The sequence below is a fragment of the Pan paniscus genome, chromosome 3, assembly GCF_029289425.2.
Source record: "Pan paniscus chromosome 3, NHGRI_mPanPan1-v2.0_pri, whole genome shotgun sequence".
NCBI lineage: Eukaryota > Metazoa > Chordata > Mammalia > Primates > Hominidae > Pan > Pan paniscus.
The window spans coordinates 86,434,564-86,458,575 of record NC_073252.2 but is presented as its reverse complement, the minus strand read 5'-3'; the positions used below and the strand labels follow the sequence as shown (position 1 = coordinate 86,458,575).

Genomic DNA, 24,012 nt, shown 5'->3' with positions numbered 1-24,012 from the left:
ACTTGGGAGGCAAGGCAGGAGAATTTCTTGAGCCCAGGATTTCAAGACCAGCCTGGGCAACATAGTGAGACCTCGTCTCTTAAAAAAAAATTATTCTTGATTCATCACTTTATTATTTATCCAAACATTTTTCAACTAATTCTCTTTTTTTAAATTGTAAATTGGCAATTTATAATTGTATACATTTATGGGGAACAAAGTGATCTTATAATTTATGAATAACAATGTGGAATAATTAAATCAAGCTAGTTCCCACATCCATCACCTCACCTCAAATACTTAACAATTTTTGTGGTGAAAACATTTGAAATTTTATCTCTTCGGTATTTTGAAAAGTGCAATACTGTATTGTTAATTATATTTACCACACTGTGCAATCGAACTCAAAAAAAAAAAAGAATGAACACATTCATCTCGTTTCTGGGTTTAGTGTTCTGATGGTGAGGTGTCCAGGTCTTGGCACATTGAACAAAGAATTGAACAACACACATGAACAAGCGGTGAAGGAGTGAATTTATGAAAGTGGAAGACAGTGGGCCGGGCGCAGTGTCACACCTGTAATCCCAGCACTTTGGGAGGCCGAGACAGGCGGATCACGAGGTCAGGACATCGAGACCATCCTGGCTAACACGGTGAAACCCCGTCTCTACTAAAAATACAAAAAAATTAGCTGGGTGTGGTGGCGGGCGCCTGTAGTCCCAGCTACTTGGGAGGCTGAGGCAGGAGAATGGCGTGAACCCGGGAGGCGGAGCTTGCAGTGAGCCGAGATCGCGCCACGGCACTCCAACCTGGGCGACAGAGCCAGACTCCCTCTCAAAAAAAAAGAAAGTGGAAGACAGTGAAGGATCAAAGCCAAAAGTACATTCCACAGGGTGGGAGCGGGCTCAAGCAAGTGATTCAAGAGCCCTGGTAGCAAAGTCTTCTGGGGCTTCAGTACCCTTTAGAGGTTTCTTGTGGGTTACATCCTATGTAAATGAAGGACTGGCTTGTGACCAATTCCATGCCAAGGTGAATTGGCCCATGGCCAATCAAAGACTGGTGTGTTTTGGTGCCTTATGCAAATGAAGGGCCTGGAATAGACCAATCACTGGCCAGAGTGCAGGTACCGGCCTGTGGCCAATCAGAGCCTGATGTGGTTTGGCACCTTATGCAAATGAAGGTCCTGGAATGGACCAATCATAGGTCAGTGTGCAGACTCTTCAGCTCCAGGGAGTCTGTCCAAGTTATCCTTAGATTCCCTATCTCTGGATCCTATTCTCCTGCCTCATTTTCCCCCTGAGACACATGATCCCTAGAAATCTTTATGGGAGGCAGAGGGACTGATGGTCTTTTCTTTTGTAACTGCTTCCTGCTGATTTAGCACGCTGGCCTTACCTGCTGGGGACCACAGAACTCTCGCCCTGCTTTGTCTTGTGGAGACAGAGTAACCTTTTGACGGCCAGAGGTGGTGCCTTTACCTGGCACTGGCTGGAAACCTTGTCGCACAATCATCTGAAGCTAAATGGTTTCTAGGCAAGAGAAAATGAACTTGGTTAAAAGGTTTAGCAAACATGGGCCAAAGACCAGGGCCAGTATAACCATTAGCAACGGTCTGGCTAGGGGATGGAGCCATGACACCCAGCCCAGCACCTTGACCGGGAGCCCCATGATTCTGACAGCTGTTGTTGTATCTTAGCGGCCTGGTCAGCTAGTTTTCAGGTGGCATCCCTTACTATTCCTGATTGGTTGACATAGAAACAGCATTCTTCCTCTAGGAAAAGACATAAGCCTCCCTTCTCAGTGGTTATGAGGTCTAGTCCCCTTTTATTTTGCAAAGTGACCACTGCCAGGGAGCCTATTTGATTTTGTCTGATGACAATACTTTGAGCAACGTCATCCAAGATTTCCATGAAATCAATGGACAAGCCCTGGTAGTAGGATAGGGAGGTTGCCAGCCCGTTAACTCCTGTTCCTATTCTTGCTGCTACTCCCAGCTCTACTAAAAGGGGTATGAGTTGGATGGCTTGCTTGTGTCTGGTGGTTGCAGTCAAAGATACAGTGAGAGATTGGTTATTGGGAGCTATATTAATTTTAGGGGCTAAATAAACAAGTATACAAGTTCCAGTCCAATTGGCAGGTAAACGTAAGTAGGAGCTGGTCCTGCACAGGAAAAATGCTCCCCGTTTTTCAAGACAGAAATTGTTTTCTATGGTGAACATATGGGTTAGTTTGTTATTTTTGCTTTCCCAAGTAGTTAAGGTCCCTGCTAAGGTAGCCCCTGTTGACGACGGGAAGGGGCCTTGCAAAGTTGGGTTGCCCCAGTGGTTTTATTTTCCCAGTGGAGGTAGCTGCTCTTGGCGTCCACCAACAACCACCTGGGAGTATTTTCATAATGGGGACCCAAAAGACAGCTAGAGGTGAATTTCAGGGCTAATGCAGTCTTCCCAAGGAAAAGTGTGGACACAGCTAGTGGGCTTCCCTTAACAGAACTTAGACCGAATATGTTTTAAGGTGCCCTTAACTAGGAATGGTTTCCGTGAAAACCATACAGGTTTTCTAAATCATATAGTTTGGGTAGTTGTGTAATTTACATGATTGTGTGAGGGATTAATCTCCAGAGTGTAGTTGCACTGATTACTCTTCAAGGTCCCCAGGACCTGACTGGACTTTTGGCTCCTTTTGACACAGAGTGTACCTGGAATTCTAGCTCTGTGTGTGTTGATATTGGGCCCTAGATGGGCTTTTCTGAGGATGTAACCCTAGAGAGGTTGCTCTGATAGGACTGCAGGAGGTTTACTGCTCGTCCTGTCATTGTAACCTTTGTCATGTCTGTAATTTGGTTGTATAAGTCATCTAAGTTTATTAGTTTGAAGAGAGTTCCTCCTTTGTAGGCAGGGTGATAAGTCATTTTTTCAAGGGCCCAATATCGTGCTGGGACTGGGATAGCAGTGTACCTGGAGGAGTATGGGGATAAGCAAAGCCAACAATGTTTTTACTAAGGCTAGGCTGGCAGCCAGGCACAGTGGCTCATGCCTCTAATCCCAGCACTTTGGGAGGCCTAGGCGAGCAGATCACTTGAGATCAGGAGTTCAAGACCAGCCTGGCCAACATGGTGAAAGCCTGTCTGTACTAAAAAATACCCAAAAAACAAAAACAAAAAAAACAAGGCTTGGCTGGTGGTGTTTAACAGTCTTTGTGTTAGATTCAAGATTCTTAGTAAATACTGAGGGTCACCTAATGGTCAGAGGGTAAATCGAGGCCCTGCTGTAGAATTAAGCCAATTCCCAATATGCATGATCCCAGTGTGTGTGGCCTATAGCAAATCATTGTGGGTATGAATGTACCTTTTTGTTATTTTGCTTCCTTTAAGTCCTACAGGATAGGATTCTACTAGGGCAGAGGAAATGATCCTACCTGCTTGGGAAAAGGCAGTTTAATAATGTAAGAAAAACTAGTATTACCCCAACTACCACGACCACACAGAAAAGACACCAAGGAAAGTTAGTAGGCCTTTACTTATCTTTTAGCCATTCTTTTAAACAGGTATTTCAGGTCTTCCACAGGTTCACAGGTATAGTGGCTGGTGGGAGTTCCACGTTCGGGGTCCGGGAACTTCTGGTATGGCAGGCTTGATGCTGGAAAGATGTATCCAATTATCTAACCCTAGTACCTTGACCATGGAAGGTGTGGCCAGCACCACTGAAAATGGTTCCTTCCATTTGGGTTGTAGCTGTTGAGCAGATGATTCCTCTTTCCATGTTTTCACCGGTACCTTACCTCCTGGCCTAATTTTGGGTTGCTGGTTAGTTCCCAGTACAGGGAACCACTGGGTTCCAAACTTTTGTAAATCCTGCTGAAATTGTCCCAGGTTAATTAGGTATTTTACTAAACTGGTTGTTTCTGGATCAGTGATTAGATCATTAGTTAAAGATGGCCTTGCATATAATATTTCATATGGGCTTATATTAATTTTTGCTTGAGGGGAATTACGGATCCTTAAGAGGGATGTGGGGAGCAAGTCGACCCAAGTCTCTGACATCTCCTGGCACAGTTTAACTAATGCCCATTTTAGAGTTTGATTAGCCTTTTCTACTTTCCTGGAGGATGGAGGCCTCCATGCTGAATGTAAATTTGATCCTGAGGGCCTTAGCAACCCCTTGAGTTATTTGGGAGACAAAAGATAAGCTGTTATTTTGAAGGCTCTGGGGTAGCCCAAACCAAGGGATTATTTTTCTTTCTTTCTTTTTTTTTTTTTTTTTTTTTTGAGGCAGAGCCTCACTCTGTTGCCCAGGCTGGAGTGCAGTGTGCTTGGCTCACTGCAACCCCACCTCCTTGTTTCAAATGATTCCTGTGCCGCAGCCTCCTGAGTAGCTGGGATTACAGGCATGCACCATCGTGCCCAGATAATTTTTTTTTTTTTTCGTAGAGACAGGGTTTCGCCATGTTGCCCAGGCTGGGCTTGAACTTCTGGCTCAGTGATCTGCCTGCCTCAGCTTTCCAAGGTATTGGGATTACAGGTGTGAGACATCGTCCCTGGCCAGATTATTTCTTTTAAGAGAATTTTCACTACTTCATTGGCCTTTTCTGTTCTGGAAGGGTAAGCTTCAATCCAGCTAATAAAGGTTTCTATCAGTACTAGTAAAAACTTGAATCCTTCACAGGCTGGCATATGGGTAAAGTCCAATTGCCAGTCTTACCCTGGGTAAGTTCTCCCTCTTTGGATTGGCTCTATTAAAGGAGGCACTTTGTTTCCTGGGTTGTTTAATGCACACAGTGAGCAGGCTTGACAGACCTGTTTGGCCATGGAAGCTAGGTTGGATCCAGTGAAGAGCTTGTTTGCCATGGCCAAAGTTGTGTCTCTTCCCACATGGAAAGAGTTATGCAGGGCTTTTATGATTTTCCATTGGGCTGCTTGGGGAAGATTTATTTTTGATCCCTTATACCACCAAGATCCCTGTTTCATTCCTCCTTGTTGTCTTATTAGATGTTCTTCCTGTGAGGTGTACTCAGGTTCTATTGGGGGGTCATAAAAAAGGAGTAGTGCTAAAACTTGTTGAGACTGTACCTTGAGGGCTGCTGCCTTGGATTCCTTTTTGTTCCCTTGTGCTATAGGAGTTAGATTCTTTTGTTGCCCTTTGCAATGAATAATGGCTATGGCCTCTGGCAAATGTTGTCTGCAATAGCTGAAGAATCCCATGTTTTATGGGGGAGTGCTTGCTAGTAAGTAGTCTCCTTTCCAAATTGCAGCATTAGCATGAACCACAAGAAATGCATATTTAGAACCTGCATAGATGTTAGCTTTCTTTCCTTGTCCCAACCTTTATTTATTTATTTATTTTGAGACAGAGTTTTGCTCTGTCGCCCAGGCTGGAGTGCAGTGGTGGTACGATCTCAGCTCACTGAAACCTCCACCTCCCAGGTTCAAGCAATTCTCCTGCCTCAGCCTCCCAAGTAGCTGGGACTACAGGCACACACCACCATGCCCGGCTAATTTTTGTATTTCTAGTAGAGACGGGGTTTCACCATATCGGTCAGGCTGGTCTTGAACTCCTGACCTCAGGTGATCCACTTGCCTCGGCCTCCCAAAGTGCTGGGATTACAGGCGTGAGCCACTGCGCCAGCCTCTTGTCCCAACCTTAATGCTTGAGTAAGAACAATGATCTCAGCCTTTGTGTCAATGTGCCTGGGGGCAGTAGCTGGACTTCAAAAATGGTGTAATTCACTATTGCATATCCAGCTTGGTGCTCCCTGTTTAGCACAAAGCTGCTGCCGTCTGTAAACCAGTTATCCACAGGGTCTGGAAGAGGCTGTTCTAAAAGATAAAAGAGGCTGGCTCCCATATCTGTGTACAATGATTTGCTCACAGGAATGATTGGTTATGGTGCCCATAGGTAGCAGTGCAGCTGGTGATATGGTTTGGCTGTGTCCCCACCCATATCTCATCTTGAACTGTAGCTCCCATAATTTCCATGTGTCATGGGAGGGACCTTGTTCCCAGAACCAAGCTGGGTCTGGCTGCGTTTTCTCAAGGCCCAATAAGGAGAAGCAGACAAACTAGGAAAGAATGGAATTTATTGATATAACTGGATACAGGGAGAAGGCCAGAGATAATTCCACCAGACCAACCCAAAGTGTTACAATTTTCTTAGTGCATGTATAGGTTGGGGTTATGTGCCTACGTGCAGTATAGCATTCACCTAAGTCTATTTGTAGCTAATTTTGTTTCAACTAGAAGGTCAGAAGCAAAAAATGCTTGCTAAGTTTGATTAAAAGGGCCCCAGAACCTTCAAGGCCTGTCTACTGTGGTACCAGAGTGATTATTTCTATCTTATCTCCTTTGCAGCTTGGTCCAGAGAGCTGCCTTAGACTCTCTAATGAATCTATTCACACAGCTGCCACCATTACCTTGAACTGTCTCAGATTCCATCAACCCGAGATGGGTCCTAGCACTAGGAATGTAAGACTGTCTCTATTATTTTGGCTTGCTCCGGGTTAGGGAGAAGCCTACTGACCATATGACATATGTTTCATTTCTAGCTTTGATGTCTGGGCACCAGTTTCCCTAGGCTTAACTATTTGCTAAATGTTAAGGCAGTGCTGTGGAAATCTGTCAGTGTAACTGGAGTGCTATACAGGCCTGTCTGTGTGATTGTCAGGGAGAATTGGCCTGCCACAACCCAGTGGGAGGTAATTGAATCATGGGGGTGGGTCTTTCCCGTGCTGTTCTCATGATAGTGAATCAGTCTCACTAGATCTGGTGGTTTTATAAAGGAGAGTTCCCCAGCACACGCTGTCTTGCCTGCTGCCATGTAAGACATTACTTTGCTTCTCCTTTGCCTTCCACTAGCCATGATTGTGAGGCCTCCCCAGTCATGTGGAACTGTGAGTCAGTTAAACCTCTTTCCTTTATAAATTACCCAGTCTCGGGTATGTCTTTACTAGCAGCATGAGAACAGACTAATAGAGCTGGGTTTAAGGTGTTACAGGTCTTAATTGTGATCTCTGGATTATCTAGGAGTGCCACCTCGTATTTAATCTTTCTCCTGTCATCCAGATATGTCCTTTTATTTCTAGGACTGGTGGGGAGTTGTGGCTGGTCTAGAGTAATTTTTGTTTATTTATTTATTTATTTTTGAGGCAGAGTTTTGCTCTTGTTGCCCAGGCTGGAGTGCAATGGTGCGATCTGGGCTTACCATAACCTCCGCCTCCCGGGTTCAAGCAATTCTCCTGCCTCATCCTCCCGAGTAGCTGGTATTACAGGCATGTGCCAGCACCCCCGGCTAATTTTGTATTTTTAGTAGAGACAGGGTTTCTCCATGTTGGTCAGGCTGGTCTCCAACTCCCGACCTCAGGTGATCCGCCCACCTTGGCCTCCCAAAGTGGTGGGATTACGGGCATGAGCCACCACACCTGGCCAGCCTATAGTAATTTTAATAGCTTCTTCAACCAAAATAGCAGTGGCTGCTATTGCCTGCAGGCAGCTGGGCCACCTGGTGGCTACTGTCTTATTTCTTTGAAAAGTATGCAACAACTGGGCACAGTAACGCACGCCTGTAATTCCAACATTTTGGGAGGCCAAGGTGGGTGGATTGCTTGAGATCAGGAATTCAAGACCACCCTGGCCAACATGGTGAAACCCGGTCTCTATTAAAATACAAAAATCTGCTGGGGCATGGTGGTGACAGGCACCTGTAATCCCAGCTACTTGGGAGGCTGAGGCAGGAGAATGACTTGAATCCAGGAACTGGAGGTTGCAGTGAACCAAGATTGTGCCAGTGTACTCCAGCCTGGGAGACAGAACAAGACTCCATCTCAAAAAAAAGAAAAGTATGCAATGGGCCTAGGCTCTGTTCTCAACTTCTGAGTAAGCACTCCCACTGCTATGCCTTTCTTTTCTGCTACATACAGGAAGGGCTTGGTGAGGTTTGGAATGCTGAGTGCAGGAGCCTGGCTGAGAGCCCGTTTTAACTTGGTGAAAGTCTCCCTCATTTCTAGGGTTCATTCCATTGGCTCATCTTAAGGTCCCCTTGTTGCCTTGTAAAGGGGCTTTGCTATGTGCCTGAAATTTGGGATTTATATCCTATAGAATTCAGCCATTCCAAGTGAAGCTGCTGCTTGGCCTGTGAATTAATTTTGGTGCCCATGACGTCCAGAGTTACCCAGGGATCCTAAGTGGTAGTGATGATGTCCCTGGGTCCCATGAGTCTTCATCTGATCCCTCCTTATGTGCTGCTAGAGTTTTGACTGATGGAGCCCCTTGGTGGGAGCAGGGGCAGTCAATTATCCAGTGCCAGAGGTCACGACTGGTGCCCTCACATTGGCAGCACAGGCCCTGCGTGGGCTTAGCGCAGTCCTTTGCCTAGTGCCCACTTTTCTTGCACTTGTAACCAGAGCTTTTGCCGGCATTGTCCTTGTGACCCTTTGGGTTTTCCTTGGATGACTTTTGGGCATTTAGGGCATCACCAGTGACAGTTGCCATAATTTTGGCTGTTTTTCTTTAGTGTATTCCCTTTCCACTTCCTCCAGATCACGATTGTTATATACCATGCAGGTGGTATCAATAAGCTGATTTTGATTAGTTTGTGGTCCCATGTGTAGCTTCTGGATTTTATGCCTAATGTCCAGGGCAGCTTGGCTAATGAAATCCTGTGCCATTAGTACTTTGCCTTCAGGAGGGGGAGGGTCCAGGTTGGTGTATTTTTTAAAAGCCTTTTCCAATCTACTATAAAATATAGCTTTCCTCCTTAACCTGTGTAATTTCCCTTAATTTACTGCCTTAGTCATTTCCTTTCTCATTCCTCCCAGGTGAGCTTCAAGGAATTTGGCTGGGTTGTTCATTCCCATAGGGGTGTTATAGTTCCAGTTACAGTCAGTGATGGGGACTGTATCTGGGCCCAGGCTATTGCCCTCGGAGTTTCCGGCAAACAGCTTGTTTGCTTCACGTTGGGCAGCCTCAGAAATACATTCTTTCTCCAGAGGAGTGCAACAAGTTGCCAGGATACATTGAACATCTTTCTGTGAGAGATCGAAGGCTAAGGTTAAAGTTTGGAAGCCATCTGCAAATCTCCTGGGGTTCTCAGAATAAATTCCTAACTTATCCTTTCATTGCTGTATATCAGTTATGGAGAAGGGGGCCTCCACTTAGATTAGCCCCTCAACTCCTGCTACTTCCCTTGGGGGAAATAGAGCTGGACAGGGAATTGAATAAGGTGTTCCCCTGGAAGTATGTGGGGGAACTTAGTGGAGTTTCCGGCTCCTGTTCCTGGGTTTGATCCTCAGGAGCACTTGGCAAGGGGTTGTATGGAGGTGGTTGCAGTTCCCCCTAAGAAACGGTGGCCCTTGCAGAAAGGGGTCATCTATAACATCTGGTTCTACTTTAGGAATTTTTTCTCTTTGAGGGCAAAATTTGGAAGCCTTACAAATTGAAGGGTTTTGGTGCAGGGCAATGAAGGCTTAAACATGGTATTTCTGACCATTTACCCTGCCTTTTACAAAATAAGTCTAATTGCAGGATAGTGTCATGACTGAGACTCCTATTGACTAGCCATTGCTCCTGGCTATCTAGAGGATACTGGGGCCAAACAGTATTACAGTAAAAAAAACAAATGTTTCCCTACTATATTGTCAGGGTTAAATTGGTTCCAATTATTGAGGATGCAGCTGAGTGGGGAGTCAGGTGGTATGGATGGAGTATTTCCTATTGTTGTTTGTAAGAGAGAAAAAGTTCTGAGGAGGGTTTAATACTAGACCTCAGAACCTCCATCTAGGGTCTTCCCCTTCAGAGAGGTTGTGGCCTAGGATTGGATCTCCCAAGGAGTCCCCCTTTGGGGTCCAATCTTAGAGTGTCAGACATCTCTGACCTTAGGTGGGCACCAGTGCTGCTTTGAATGCTTTCCCTTCATAGACAATGGCCTAGTATGATTCCCTTCATTCTTGGATATGGTTCTTGGCTTTTGGCATCCTTGTAGCTGGCCACAATAGTTTCTTCCCAAATGGTTTCCTTAACCATTGTTGTAACTACAGTTTGAAGGGCAAGGGATGGCAGACTGCCTAATTTAAACTTGTTGGAGACTGGCCTCTCAATAAGGGAGCATAGTGCTCTCTGACTGTACCAGATAAACCAGGAGCAGAGATTACCCCATGGATCCACTGTGCAATTTCTACAGTGATCCAAGAGTCTCCACCAGGATTCTTCTCTTAGTACCAGATCTACTAAACTCAAATGATCTAGAAGTGGTCCCTTACAAAAGAAGCATGGCACTTTCCCTATCCAAGTGGTTGGTCCCTAACCTTTAGGCTAATGTTTGCTGTTGGAGCCTCCATAGTTAGTTACCTATTGCCCTGGCCCTTTGGGTTTGGGGTACATCTCTAATTGGTCTAAACATGTTATCCCAACATAAGCAGCAAATAAATATAATATTATAGTCACAAAAACATGCACCTCATGGCGGTAGGGATTTATCTTGTGCCCCTATTTGTTGCATTCCCTGACAGGCTGACTCTACGAGGGAATTTTAGCATAAGAAAAGGAGGGTTAAAGGCACCTGAAATGTGTATGTATTCACCCTGGACAAGCCGCCACTGCCAATTGCATCACATGTAGGGCTCAGGAACTATAACCAGGAAAGATAAAAAAGAATCCCACTTCCAGGCCGGGCAGCTAACCCCACTCACTCTTTGGCTTTCAGGCAACACTGGAGAGTGGCCTGGGCCAGTTGCCCTCAATTACCAACGAGCTACTGGGAAATGGCTGCTGAAGGACTAAAAAGAAAAGGACTCAGGACCCCACCCGAAGCAGGCAATGATGGTTAGGTGCTTACACACGGAAACCTTTCAGTCTCACCAGACAGTGGCCCTAGCAAGAGACCTGCAGTTGTCTCTGTGCTTAGAGTGCTGTCTGCCAAGGGTCCCAAGTTGGAAAAGGGAAAGAAAGAGAAGGGGAGAGACAGAGAGAGTCCCACGTGGAGTTTAGTTCCAGCCCATGGCCACAAATGGAATCTCAATAGAATAAAAGAAAATAAATCCCCAAATTTAGGCTTACCTCCTGACTGGCTCGCCAAAATATGTTACTAGGTTAAGGGTTCTGATAATGAGGTGTGCAGGTTCTTGGTGTGTTGAATAAAGAATTGAGCGACATGCATGAATGGATGGTGAAGGAGTGGATTTATTGGAGCACAAGGCAGTGAAGCAGCAAAAGTGAAAGTACATTCCACAGGGTGGGAGTGGGCTAGAGCAAGTGGCTCAAGAGCCCTGGTAGCAAAATCTTCTGGGGCTTAAGTACCCTGTAGAGGTTTCTTGATGGTTACACCCTATGTAAATGAAAGACTGACTCACAGCCAATTAGAGACTGAGGTGAATTGGCTCACGGCCAATCCAAGACTGGTGTGGTTTGACTCCTTATGCAAATGAATGTCCTGGAATGAACCAATCATTGGCCAGAGTGCAGGTCTGGCCCATGGCCAATCAGAGGCTGATGTGGTTTGATACCTTATGCAAATGAAGGTCCTGGAATGGACCAATCACAGGCCAGTGTTCAGACTCTTCAGTGCCAGGGAGTGTGTCCAAGTCATCCTTAGATCCCTATCTCTGTACCCTATTCTCCTGCCTCAGTCTTGTGTGAGATTTTGCACCCTTTGACCATCATCATCATCTCCCCATTCCCCCAATCTCTCCCTCAACTACTTCTAACCACTATTCATTAATCTCTTGTATTATTTAGGTGTAAGGAAGAACAGAAGGATCCAAGTGTGAGAAAGCCCACCCTGAGTCTCTCAGAGGTGATTATGACTATGTGAGCATGGGTGAGACAAATCCTCTGTTGTTGTTGATGGCTACTTGAAGTGCTTCCTCCATTCTTTCCATTGTAGAATACTTAGGGAGGTAGAGAATATTATGACAAGTTAGTGATGTTGGGTGATCTCTTTCACTGAAAGTTTCAGGACAGCAAAATACTATTTCCATTTTCTGTATGCCTCTTGCATGCAGCCTATCACGTCCTGTAAGGAAAACTAGAAAGGAATAAAATTTGGTTAAGATATTTCATAGAAAGAGTAAAACATAATGAAAAGGAAGAAATTAATCACTTCATTCAGTAAGTATTTATTGAATGTCCTTAGGCAGAGAGAACTGTCCTAGACCATGTTGAATGTAGAAAAATCATGACATTTGGTCTTTGTCCTCAATGAGTTCATGGTGTAGTTGGGGGAAAATTATATGCATGAAAAGATAGTAGCAAGAAGGAAGTTTATTTAGCTCATCTAGGAAGAATGAGGTTAGGAGCTTAAAGGATTCAGCAGGGAGAGAAACACCAGGCTGAGTGGTCAGACAGACTTCACAGAGGTCACACCAGGCTATTTCTCAAGACAGGATTTGGCTGAGCTTTCAAGGCAGGGGACAAAGCTCAGGAAAAAGCCACAGGTGGGAAGAAGTGAACTCATGGGGTGTACAGACAGCTGAACCACTGGGCTGAATCAAAAGTTTCCCATTAAGAGAGAAGATTAGAAAGGCAGCTTGGGCTTATAGAGAAATAGGTTGGATCTGTGGACAAGTTGGAATTGTCCTCCAGCATCCTTAGTAGCAACAAAAATATCAAGAAGAAAGATGTGTAACTCAGGAAGAGCTGACGAATGGGATGAGATGGTGAGAGAAGTCATTAAGTCTGCCTTAGAGAAACCTTAGGGTTCCCACCAAGAGAAGTTCTTATACCATGAGGCTACAGAGCTTAGTGCTCAAGAGCCTGGGCTTTGGAGTCAGCCTGATGGATTCTATTCTGGTTCCCATACTTACCAGCTGTCTGAACATGGGCAAGCTACTAAATGCTCCAAGCCTCTTTTTCCTCATGTCTGAAACGGGGAAAAAAGAATAGTACCTACCTCGTAGGGTTGCTGTTAGGAAAAAGGTAGGTAATAGATACAAAGCAGTCAGCATAGTGCATGGCACAGAATAAGCACACAGTAAATGCTGCTGCTGCTATTATTATCATCAGTTGTTGTTGCCATTATTATTTCTAAATGATATATTACTATAAAACAGATAGTTGGCATCATTCGAACATCATAGGACTTAGATAATTAGATGAAGATAGGAACATGAGATAAAAGGCTTAGGAGCCAGCTGAAGTGAGGAAAGAGGGTGCAGAAAAAGTCAGTGTAGAAAAAGTAGTAAATTAGCAAATCTCTACTTAAAAAAAAAAAGAAACAGGCTTGAGTAAGAGAAAGAATGCTGGTCTAGAAGGTAGGGAGCCTGGGTTCTCATCCTTGCTCTGCCACTAACACATGTGACCCACCTGCAAGAATGGTGATACAGAGATAGAAAATTATTTTAGGCAGATAGTGAGGGCAAAAGAGTCCTCAGCAGAACTTCCCTTCTAACAAAAAGCAGTCCAAGAAATCACTTCTTTTCTAACAAAGAGCAGCCTGGAATATCGGGCTGCAAACATAGATAAGAAGGCTGGAAGCTAGCACGGGGGAATGCCAGCAGCTCCACCAATAGAAAGGGCAACCTGGGACCAGGCATGTCCACCATGGGGGTTCCACCTCCCCCCTTTTTTAGCACATGCACAGTAAGAAAGAAATAAGCACCATGGAGTAGCTACCCACCTGTATAATCAAAGATTGGGGTAGGGGCTGCCAGAGATTCGTGCCCTATGCAGATGGTACACCTGGGTCCTAACTCGTTTTTCATGCCCTATGTAGATCAGACACCACCTCCTCACTAGCTCATCTATAAAAAACCCTGCATTTCACCACAAATCAGCAACTCATTTTTCTGGGACCCCTCTCTGTAGCAGAGAGCTATTCTCTTTTCGCCTATTAAGTTTCTGCTCTATACCTCACCCTTTGTGTGTGTCCATGTCCTTGATCTCCATGGCTGTGAGACAAAGAACCTTGGGTGTCACCCCAGACAATGAGGCCACTTCAATGGCTTCATTCTAAACAAGACTGTACCTTTTTAAAAGATACATAATTATGTGTCCATCTAGTACCACAGTACTTACAGAGGAATTTTTTCTTTTCATCCAAGGTTAGTTTGTGGAAAGCCTTCCAAAACAACTGTATAGTAGGATGTGATTTTTGGTATCCTTGCTCATACTTTGAATTCTTGAGAGAAAGAGGGAGAAAAATGATTTGAGTGGGGTGGAATATATAGAAGTTGTTCGGAAAAATTTGGGGCACTTTAGGTATCACCTACCTGTTCAAACTGTTTCCAGTCATAATCAGTATTTCCAATGATTGCTGTCATTAGTTCTTCAGGGTAGAAATGTCTAAGTATCTCCTTCTCACAGACTGTATAAAATCCTCTCTGAAATTCCTCATAAACTGCTTTTACAGAGACGTTGAAAATGTAATCAATATACTTAGAAACATAGTCTCTCCTTGAGGGAAGCAAAAAAAAAAAGGAAAGAAAAGAAAAGGCCAATGATTAAAAGATTTTATACTTTGTTCTTTTTACTATTTCTATTGAGAAGGAAAAGTAAATTACTTCTATATAGCACAAGAATGTTGTATTGTGACCAAAACCTGGTCAGCTAGAAGAAAGAAATTTAGAAAATATAATCAGAAGGTTTAAAACTATTTGGCTCACTTTCCTCACTGCAGTCAGGAGGATTTTTTTAAAACATGAATCTGAATATGTCATTCTCTTGCTTAAAGTCTTTCAAAGGCTTCCCATTGCCCTTGGGGTAAATTCCAAACCTCCTTAGCAGGGATCAACAGGCCTTCCCAAGCCTAGCTCCTCCCTCAATTATCTGACCTTGCCAGTCTCAGCAAGGGGCCTCTTCCCACTTCCATTTTCTTTCTTTCTTTCTTTCTTTCTTTCTTTCTTTCTTTCTTTCTTTCTTTCCTTCCTTCCTTCCTTCCTTCCTTCCTTCCTTCCTTCCTTCCTTCCTTCCTTCCTTCCTTCCTTCCTTCCTTCCTTTCTTTCTTTCCTTTCCCTTCCCTTCCCTTTCCCTTCCCTTTTCTTTCTTTCTTCTTTCTTTCTCTTTCCTTTCTTTTCCTTTCTTTTTCTTTCTTTTTTTTAAGAGATGGGGTCTACCTGTGTTGCCCAGGCTGGACTTGGACTCCTGGCCTCAAGCGAACCTCCCGCCACAGCCTCCTGAGTAGGTGAGACTACAAGTATGCACCATGGTGCCCAGCTCCCACTTCCATTTTCACTTCTGGCCATACTGACCTTTAGTTCATAGGTCTTGTCTCTCTTTTGTAGTTAGGCCACAGAATGCAGCATTTCTTCTTTACCTGATAACTTCTACCATCCATTAGATTTCAATATAAGTAAGACTTTCTCAGGGTTGATCCTTTTGTTCCTTTGCTTGTCCCCTCTCACAACACGTCACTTTGTGAAAATTATTCCTGCAAGGTCTGTCTTATACTACAGGATGTAATTTCTACTAAATGATTAATTTCCTGATGGCAGGGTTGCTACTGGAGGCATTTCCATCAGAGACATGATTGTCTCCCACACTTTGGGCAGCCTTTGTGGACTAGCCTATCTAAATCAACTCTTGTCTGCCTTCCCCTGTAACCATTGGTGTGCTGGTAAATATCTAACAACCAGCTCTCTGAAAAGGAGTGGGAGGGGAGGGGACACACATTTGCAGCATTGGCGAATTTCTGTGGTGTTAATATTCCCACCGTGGCTGATTTTCAGCTACTAATACTTTGATAATAAACTCTTAACATTTTTGAAAATTTAACAATCAGCTCTCACAAGCTGGTACTAGTGAGCTCCAGCATACCACCACCTGGAACTCCCTAGTTTCTTAATCAGTTTTAATTTTCTTCAGAGTGCTCATCCTTATCTGACATTATATTACATAATAATTCATTTGTGGCCAGGTGCGGTGGCTCACCCTTGTAATCCCAGTACTTTGGAAGGCTGAGGTGTGAGGACTGCCTGAGCTCAGGAATTCGAGACCAGCCTGGGCAGCATGGCAAGACTCCATCTCTATTAAAAATAATAATGATTCATTTGTGTATTGTCTTTCTGCCCCACTGGAATTTAAGCTCCAAATTTTGTCTGTCTTTTTGACTACTGTATCTCCAGCACCTAGAATAGAGTCTGGTACAGAATACGGGCTCAAAAATATTTGCTAAATGAATAAATAGTAAAAAGAGCTACAAAGGAAATATTGAACCCTGAATTCTTTCTCCTTTTCTTTTATCTTAAAAACTTCTTTTTTCTAAAAGATTAGGAGCTAAAACAATCACCTAAAATGCTTTTTTTTTTTTTTTTTTTTTTTGAGACACAGTCTCACTCTGTTGCCCAGGCTTGAGTGCAGTTGCGCAATCCCGGCTCACTGCAACCTCCACTTCCTGGGTTCAAGCAATCCTCAGCCTCCTGAGTAGCTGAGACTACAGGCATGTGCCACCACACCTGGCTAATTTTTGTAGTAGAGACGGGGTTTCGCCATGTTGGGCAGGTTGGCCTTGAACTCCTGACCTCAAGTGATCCACCCGCCTCAGCCTCCCAAATTGCTGGGATTACAGGTGTGAACCATATTTAAAAATACATTTTAAAAGAATAGTGATACAACATTTTATGTACAGTATATTCAAAACAGATATTCTAGCTGTCAAAACTTACTTGTTGGTTTGGTCCACAGGTATGGAGATCCCATTTGGAATTAAGTCAACATCATTTTGGTCCCAGTGTATCTGTAACCAAAATGTATTCAGGTACCAAATATCAAAGTAAGTTTGAATAATCAACCACCCATAATATCTTTATTGCCAATACATTTTCCCCTGTGTAACTGAAAATAACTTGGAGCTAAATAATTTTTTATGTAGTTCAGCCTTTTAAATACATGTGAAAGCAAAAAAGCCTACCCTAGTACATGTTGTACATTACTTTCATGCCTAAATTATCGTTTAGTTGTTAAATTATTTACACTAGTTGAATAATCACCATAGCTTCACTTTATTTGAGAGTATATAGACATGAGAAGAAGATAAGGGGAAAGTCTTGTGGTACAGAAATAAAATGTCTTTTAAAAAAGGGATCCCAGAGGCCAGGCACAATGGCTTATCCCTGTAATCCTAGCACTTTGGGAGGCTGAGACAGGTGGATCACTTGAGGCCAGGAGTTAGAGACCAGCCTGGCCAAGATAGCAAAAACCCATCTCTACAAAGAATACAAAAATTAGCCAGGCATGGTGTCACATGCCCATAGTCCCAGCTACTCAGGAGGCTGAGGTAGGAGAATCACTTGAACCCAGGAGGCGGAGGCTGCAGTGAGCCGAGATCGCGCCATTGTACTCCAGCCTGGGTGACAGAGTGAGACTCTGCCTCAATAAAAAAAAAAGGGGATCCCAAATTTAAGATACTATAATAAAAATTATTTTTTAGAAACAGATTAAAGCTAAACTATAATTTGGCTTTCATTAGTACTCACAGAAAAGCGTATGCAGAGCGCATCTCCAATGTCATCAGCATCATCATCTAGAACTTCTTGCAAACTCCTAATGAAGATTTTGGTTTTAAAAATTATATTTATTGATCTTATAAAGTTTCACAAGTAATTTTCAATGGAAAAAGTTGTGAACAATATAGAAATGTATAAAATATAATATAAATTTCCTAACCTCCATCTTCTCATTCCCTTTCCCTAGAGTTTACCTCTATTTACAGTTTGATTTGTTGGACCATTGTTACCACATAGACACTGCTACATCTTCATGGAAATTACAAAAATGAGCTGTTTCCTCTAGACAGTGATTCTGAATCAGGGATGACTTTGTCCCCTAGGGGTCATTCAGCAAAGTCTGGAGACATCTTTGGTTGTCACACTTGGAGGGAAGGTTGCTACTGGCATCCAGTGGGTGTGACCCCATATGCTGCTAAACATCCCACAATGCCCAGGACAGTCTCCCACAACAAAGAATTAAACAGGCCAAAAGGTCAGTATTGCCAAGGCTGAGAACCCCTGCTCCAGCACACATCTAGCCAATATATTCTTACACTAACAGTACACGAGAAGAGAGTCCTTTCCCCCAATTTTTTGCCAACACTGTAAGAAAAACTTTTTAACAAGTGTCAATCTGTAAGTAGAAAAATGATATCTCATTTTTATTTATTCCCTCAATTACTAGTTAGGGTGAGCATATTTTCAGTTTTTTTATTAGACTTACACGCACACACACACACACACACCCTTGTATAGTCATAAATATTTATATGTGTGATGATGCACATATATATTGGGCTCTCTGAAGCAACTGTTTCCACCTGATAAAGTCAAGAGACCAGGCCAGAACTCCTGTTTCTTCCACTTGTTAATAATTAGAGGAACACTCAGCTTTCCTCCATTTTGAAGGTTTACTCAGTTATAAATCATGCTAAAATTCAAATTCCTCTCAAGAGCATACATTATTGAAATTGAAGACCGTATCTGTCTCTCTGTGTGTAAGATTATTTATGCCTAAACAACTGAGACTTACTAGATACAGTCCTGAAAAAACGTTATATTTACTTACTTCCCCAACCGAGGACTGAGTTCTTTTAAATCTTCCAATGATGGCTTTTGGTCCAGAAGTTTCTTATACAGAGCCAGTGGGAAAGGAAGGTTAGCAACATTTAAATTGAATAAGGAGAGTCCACACAGTATTCCAAAGAGGAAATATCTTTTCTTCTCAGGTTTAGGCTAGAAAAGAAGAAAAAAATCCCTAAGGTATTATAAATAATTAGTAATACAAAGGGATAATTAGATTAGTAAAAAAAAATGTGGTTCCCTTTTCTGAAAGTCAAAAATTAAAAACAAAATGGGCTTCCAGAAAATAAAAATGTGAAGTTCTTCTACAGATTATAATACATTACATTTCTTCCATAATTTTGAATACAAATTGATAGTTCAGAACATTAAATAAATGAATTCATTTTATCTGGAACGTTAAAAAATATGCTCAGACAGCTTTATATAATCAGGTTTTCACAATTTAATTTTATAGTCTTTCCCTTCAGATTCATGTAGAATAATGACACTGAGAAAGGAAGGGTGCACTTTATACATTTATTGGTCACCAGGCATATTAGATGAGCCTCGCATGAGTGGCAGCCCCTTTGGCAATGCAGCCCCACAACTTGGGTGTGCTTAGAGGGATGAGCATATGGGTCAGGGAGGGTGACTGACGCTGGGGACCAAGAAGGTAGGTAGAAGAAAGAAGGCGAAGAAGGAAAGAGGCCTGGTGAAGTTGGCATGTCTTGTCTGCACTTGTAGTCCTTGGTGAGAGAAAACACTGGCTCCATCTATCCAGGCCATGATTGCAGCACAGTAGATCAACAGCCTGAAAATTTTGGGATTCAATTCCAATGCCAACCTTACTGTTAGTGGGTGCATGACTTTGGGCCACTCACATAATATTCTATGGTACAGTCTAGTTGCCATATTTATTTATTTAATTGTGAAAATAAATTCTAAAATTGCATTTAAATTTTGAAAGTAAGTTCTAAGTACAATACAAGTAATCGACAAAGGGGTCCCCTGAAACCTAATCAGTCTTCTTTCCCATAATTTGTAATATGTCCCTTGGTTATAGCTGATTTCATCTCTTCACTGAGCCATACACAAATCAGGGTGTTTTGTTTTGTTTTGTTTTGTTTGTCTCTGTGTTTTATCCAGCAGTATAGCATAATGCTTAAGAGTAAGAGCTCTGGGATTAGACAATCCTGAACTCATATCCTGGCTTGATCACTTACTAGTTTTCTGTCATTGGCTGATTTATTTAATCTCTCTAAACCTCAGTTTCTTCATCTGTACCTCATAAGGTTGGTACCTCCTCTCCATCCCCAACCTGTGTCTCTTTAGTTCATTTCATCCCATCTCCTCTCCATCCCCAACCTGTGTCTCTTTAGTTCATTTCATCCCATTCCTTAACCTTCAACCTCAGGCCTTCGCCTCTCCATTATACTTTCAGATGCAATCACTTCAGTCCCCTCTTGATTTATTTCTCTTCTAACCAAGAATCCCTTAAGTTTGTATAGTGCCCTAAAGCCTTCATGGTACTTTCAGATACCTTACTTTGTTTTGTTTTCACAATAGCCCTGCAAAGCAGGCAGAGCAGAAATTATGACGTCCGTTTTCTAGGTGAGGAAACCGAAATCTCAGAGAGGCTAAATGACACACCCACCATCACTGAAGATTAGAACTCTAGGCTTCTGATCCCACATCAGTGCTTCCTTCCCCATCCTGTCATGCTTCTCAAAAACTATTACATATTAAGTCAGCAATCTATAACTTAGAGCCAATTGGTAAAGTTTCTGGTGTGTTGATCCTATTGCTACAACTACATCTATAGAGTTTCAGGAGGAAAGGGATTATGTCATGTAATAATTTGAATATCCCACAATATTTAATACAATGTAGGAACCTCAAGAAACATTAAATAAATGCTTGCTGATTGACCAACAAAAAATCGTACCATTGGCACACCTTAGCCATTCCTATATTTTAGAGGGTCCATTTGTTCTCAAAAAGATACAAAACACCTTTCAGTATTTTTTCACATGTATTCATCTTTCTCCTCCTCCTGCCTGTCCTTTCTGCCATTTGGAAGAACAATTTGGAAGTTTATGGGAAAGGGGACTAATAAATATGCCTTAGTTCATTTTCTGTTGCTTATAACAGAATATCTGAAACCGGGTAATTTATAAAGAAAAGGAATGTATTTCTTAGAGTTCTGGAGGCTGGGAAGTCCAAGACTGAGCAGTTGTATCTGGTGAGGGCCTTCTTGCTGATGAGAACTCTGCAGAGTCCTGAGGCTGCACAGGGCATCACATGGTGAGGGGGCTGAGTGTCCTAGCTCAGGTTTCTCTTCCCCTTCTTACAAAGCCACCAGTTCCACTCCCATGATAACCCATTAATCCATTACTCATTAATCCGTGAGTGGATTAATCTATTCATGAGGGCAGAACTCTCATGACCCAAGTACCTCTAAAGGACACCTTTTCAAGGCTACCACATTGGGGATTAAGTTTTAACATGAATTTCAGGGAGGGTGGGGCATTCAAACCATAACACAATAGAAGCTCAACATGTGATTCTTTTTAGAACTGTAATCTGAAAATCCAAAATCTGAAATGCTCTAAAATTGGAAACTTTTTGAGTGCCAACATGATGCCACAAGTGGGAAGTTCCACTCATAAGTATTTAATACGAACTTTGTTTCATGCACAAAATTATTTAAAATATTGTATGAAATTACAATTTCATACACAGATTAAATGATCTGTGTTACTAATACAGAAATGAAGACAAATGTTTTTGTTACTTTTCTTTTTTGAGATGGAGTCTCGCTCTGTCGCCCAGGCTGGAGGGCAGTGGTGCGATCTTGGCTCACTGCAACCTCTGCCTCCCAGGTTCAAGCAGTTCTCCTGCCTCAGCCTCCCGAGTAGCTGGGACTACAGGCTCGTGCCACCACACCCGGCTAATTTTTTGTATTTTTAGTAGAGATAGGGTTTCACCATGCTAGCCAGGATGGTCTCGATTTCCTGACCTGGTGATCTGCCTGCCTCAATTTTTTTGTTACTTTAAGAAAGAAAATGTTTATACTTTAAGGACCTTTACAAAAATATAATAATTACAGACATGAATCACCTTTTTTATTTTTCTTTTTTCCTTTTTAAGCACCTTTTATTTTTGAAACAGAGTATCACTCTGTCGCCCAGGCTGGAGTGCTATGGCGCAATCTCAGCTCACTGCAACCTCTGCCTCTTAGGTTCAAGTGATTCTCCTGCCTCAGCCTCCCAAGTAGCTGGGATTACAGGCACGCACCACCACACCTGGCTAATTTTTGTATTTTTAGTAGAGACAGTGTTTCACCAGGTTGGCCAGGCTGGCCAGGCTGGTCTTGAATTCCTGACCTCAAGTAATCCCCCCACCTCGGCCTCCCAAAGTGCTGGTATTACAGGTGTGAGCCACCGCACCTGGCCATGAATCACCTGTTTTTGTTTTTCTTTTTTTTTTTTTGAGCCGGAGTCTCAAAAAAGGGATACTGAGATTCTGCTCAGTATCCCTATGTGAAAGGCTTGGGACCAGCAGTGTTTCAGATCTCAGAGTTTTTCAGACTTGGAACATTTGCATAAACACAGTGAGATATCTTGGGGATAGGACCGAAGTCTAAACACAAAATTCATTTATATTAATAGTTCGTATACACCTTATACACATAGCCTGAAGGTAATTTCAAACAATATTTTAAATAATTTTGTGCATGAAACAAAGTTCGTATTAAATACTTATGAGTGGAATTTCCCACTTGTGGCATCATGTTGGCACTCAAAAAGTTTCCAATTTTAGAGCATTTCAGATTTTGGATTTTTAGATTACAGGATGCTCAGCATGTACTACAATTTGTTTACCTGCTCTCCTACTGATGGATATGTAGGTTATTTCCTAAATTTTGAGAAGCAGTAATCTAAAGTGTTTTAAATTAGGACAGAAATGACTGATAGAATCCTAGAGATAATTTTTCATTCTTAAAAGGTGATTCAGCTGAGTGTGGTGGCTCACACCTGTAATCCCAACACTCTGGGAGGCCGAGGCAGGTGGATCACTTGAGGTCAGGAGTTTGAGACCAGCCTGGCCAACGTGGCAAAATGCCGTCTCTACTAAAAATACAAAAATTAGCCTGGTGTGACATACGCCTGTAGTCTCAGCTACTCAAGCAATCCTCCCACCTCAGTGTCTCAAAATCCTGGAATTACAGGTGTGAACCACCAGGCTGAGCCAAGCTGGACACCTTAAATATATGCAGTTTATTATTTCTCAAGTATAATTTATTAAAACCATTAAAAATGTAACGTGCATGTGAATCACCTAAGGATCTTATAAAATACATGCTCTGATTCAGTAGGTGTAGAGTAGGGCCTCAGATTCTGCCTTTCTAACAGCTCCCCAAGTGACGCCGTAGCTGCTGCTCTGTGAACCATACGAGTACTACTCAAAATATGAGTAGCAAAGCTCTATATGACCTAATTTTACACCACTATCTATGGTGTTAATGTTGCAGTATATGGGGTGCCTTTTCTGTTCTGGGGGAAAAAAAAAAAAAAGAAAAGACTTACCTTGGCAGGAAACCACATGCAGGAACCCATTTCAGGATACATGAACATTCCATATTCTGGCTTGGTCATCTCTTCAAACATACAGTGGAAGAACTCTGAACTAACCCCTCCAGACTCAGGACAAATTTCATTAATAAATTCAACCTAAGGAAAGAGAACATAGTCCCAGATCCTTACTTAAAATACAATGTTTTGAGCTTTATGGAAGTTTTAAACCTCTAACGACCATTCCTGCAGTCTCTAGAATTATTAGAATCACATAGCCCTTACCTCCTTGCAATCTGTCTTCCCTCAGTTTGCTGCTGAGCAGTGAAGGCCATGAATCTATTTATTCTCAGATTGTTGTGTGCATCCTTTACACTGCTACATGGACCAAGTGAAGGGGGACTGTAGCAAGACTTAGCATTCACCAGTTACATTGACCAGTATCTCAAACCAAATTTTGATGTTCTTCAAACCCGTGGGCCCCTAAATTCCCTGATTATTCTATCTTGTTGTCCATCTCATCATTCAGACTTCACAACCTTGGCTGGCTCCAGTCAACAAGTATTTGGTTTCTCCTGTCTCTACTCTTATTTGGGCTTCTGCAAAACAGCCCTCCCAGTCTGCCTGGGCATGAGACCTTTGCAGGAACCAGCAGAGCAGATTGCCCATAGCTCTCAAATGAGAAATCAGCATTAACCAGTCCCTCTTTTTATTTATTTATTTATTTATTTATTTGAGATGGAGTCTCACTCTGCTGCCCAGGCTGGAGTGCAATGGCACGATCTCAGCTTACTGCAATCTCCATCTCCTGGGTTCAAGCCATTCTCATGCCTCAGCCTCCCGAGTAGCTGAGATTACAGGCACCCACCACTGCACCCAGCTAGTTTTTGTATTTTTGGGCAGTCTGGTTTCAAACTCCTGACCTCAGGTGGTAATCTGCCCACCTCAGCCCCCACAAAGTGCTGGGATTACAGGTGTGAGCCACCGCACC

At 42.8% G+C, this 24,012-nt stretch overlaps 1 protein-coding gene and 1 long non-coding RNA gene across 4 annotated transcripts in view; one reads left to right on the top strand and one right to left on the bottom strand.

The window, feature by feature from the left end:
• The window catches only part of LOC106634697 (uncharacterized), a 43,013-nt gene that overhangs the window by 1,989 nt on the left and 17,012 nt on the right, over window positions 1-24,012 (top strand). The gene's annotated exons all lie outside the window — the stretch shown is intronic.
• The window catches only part of HERC6 (HECT and RLD domain containing E3 ubiquitin protein ligase family member 6), a 63,823-nt gene continuing 50,936 nt past the window's right edge, over window positions 11,126-24,012 (bottom strand). For all 3 annotated transcript variants that reach the window (XM_008963658.5, XM_008963657.5, XM_055111619.2), the window contains 7 exons: window positions 23,037-23,180; window positions 18,452-18,618; window positions 17,371-17,437; window positions 16,561-16,631; window positions 14,170-14,353; window positions 13,976-14,078; window positions 11,126-11,987 (listed from right to left, as the gene is read on the bottom strand). In XM_008963658.5, coding sequence (XP_008961906.1) covers window positions 11,767-11,987; window positions 13,976-14,078; window positions 14,170-14,353; window positions 16,561-16,631; window positions 17,371-17,437; window positions 18,452-18,618; window positions 23,037-23,180 — 957 coding nt within the window. In that variant the 3' untranslated portion in view covers window positions 11,126-11,766. The remainder of the gene's footprint in view (window positions 11,988-13,975; window positions 14,079-14,169; window positions 14,354-16,560; window positions 16,632-17,370; window positions 17,438-18,451; window positions 18,619-23,036; window positions 23,181-24,012) is intronic.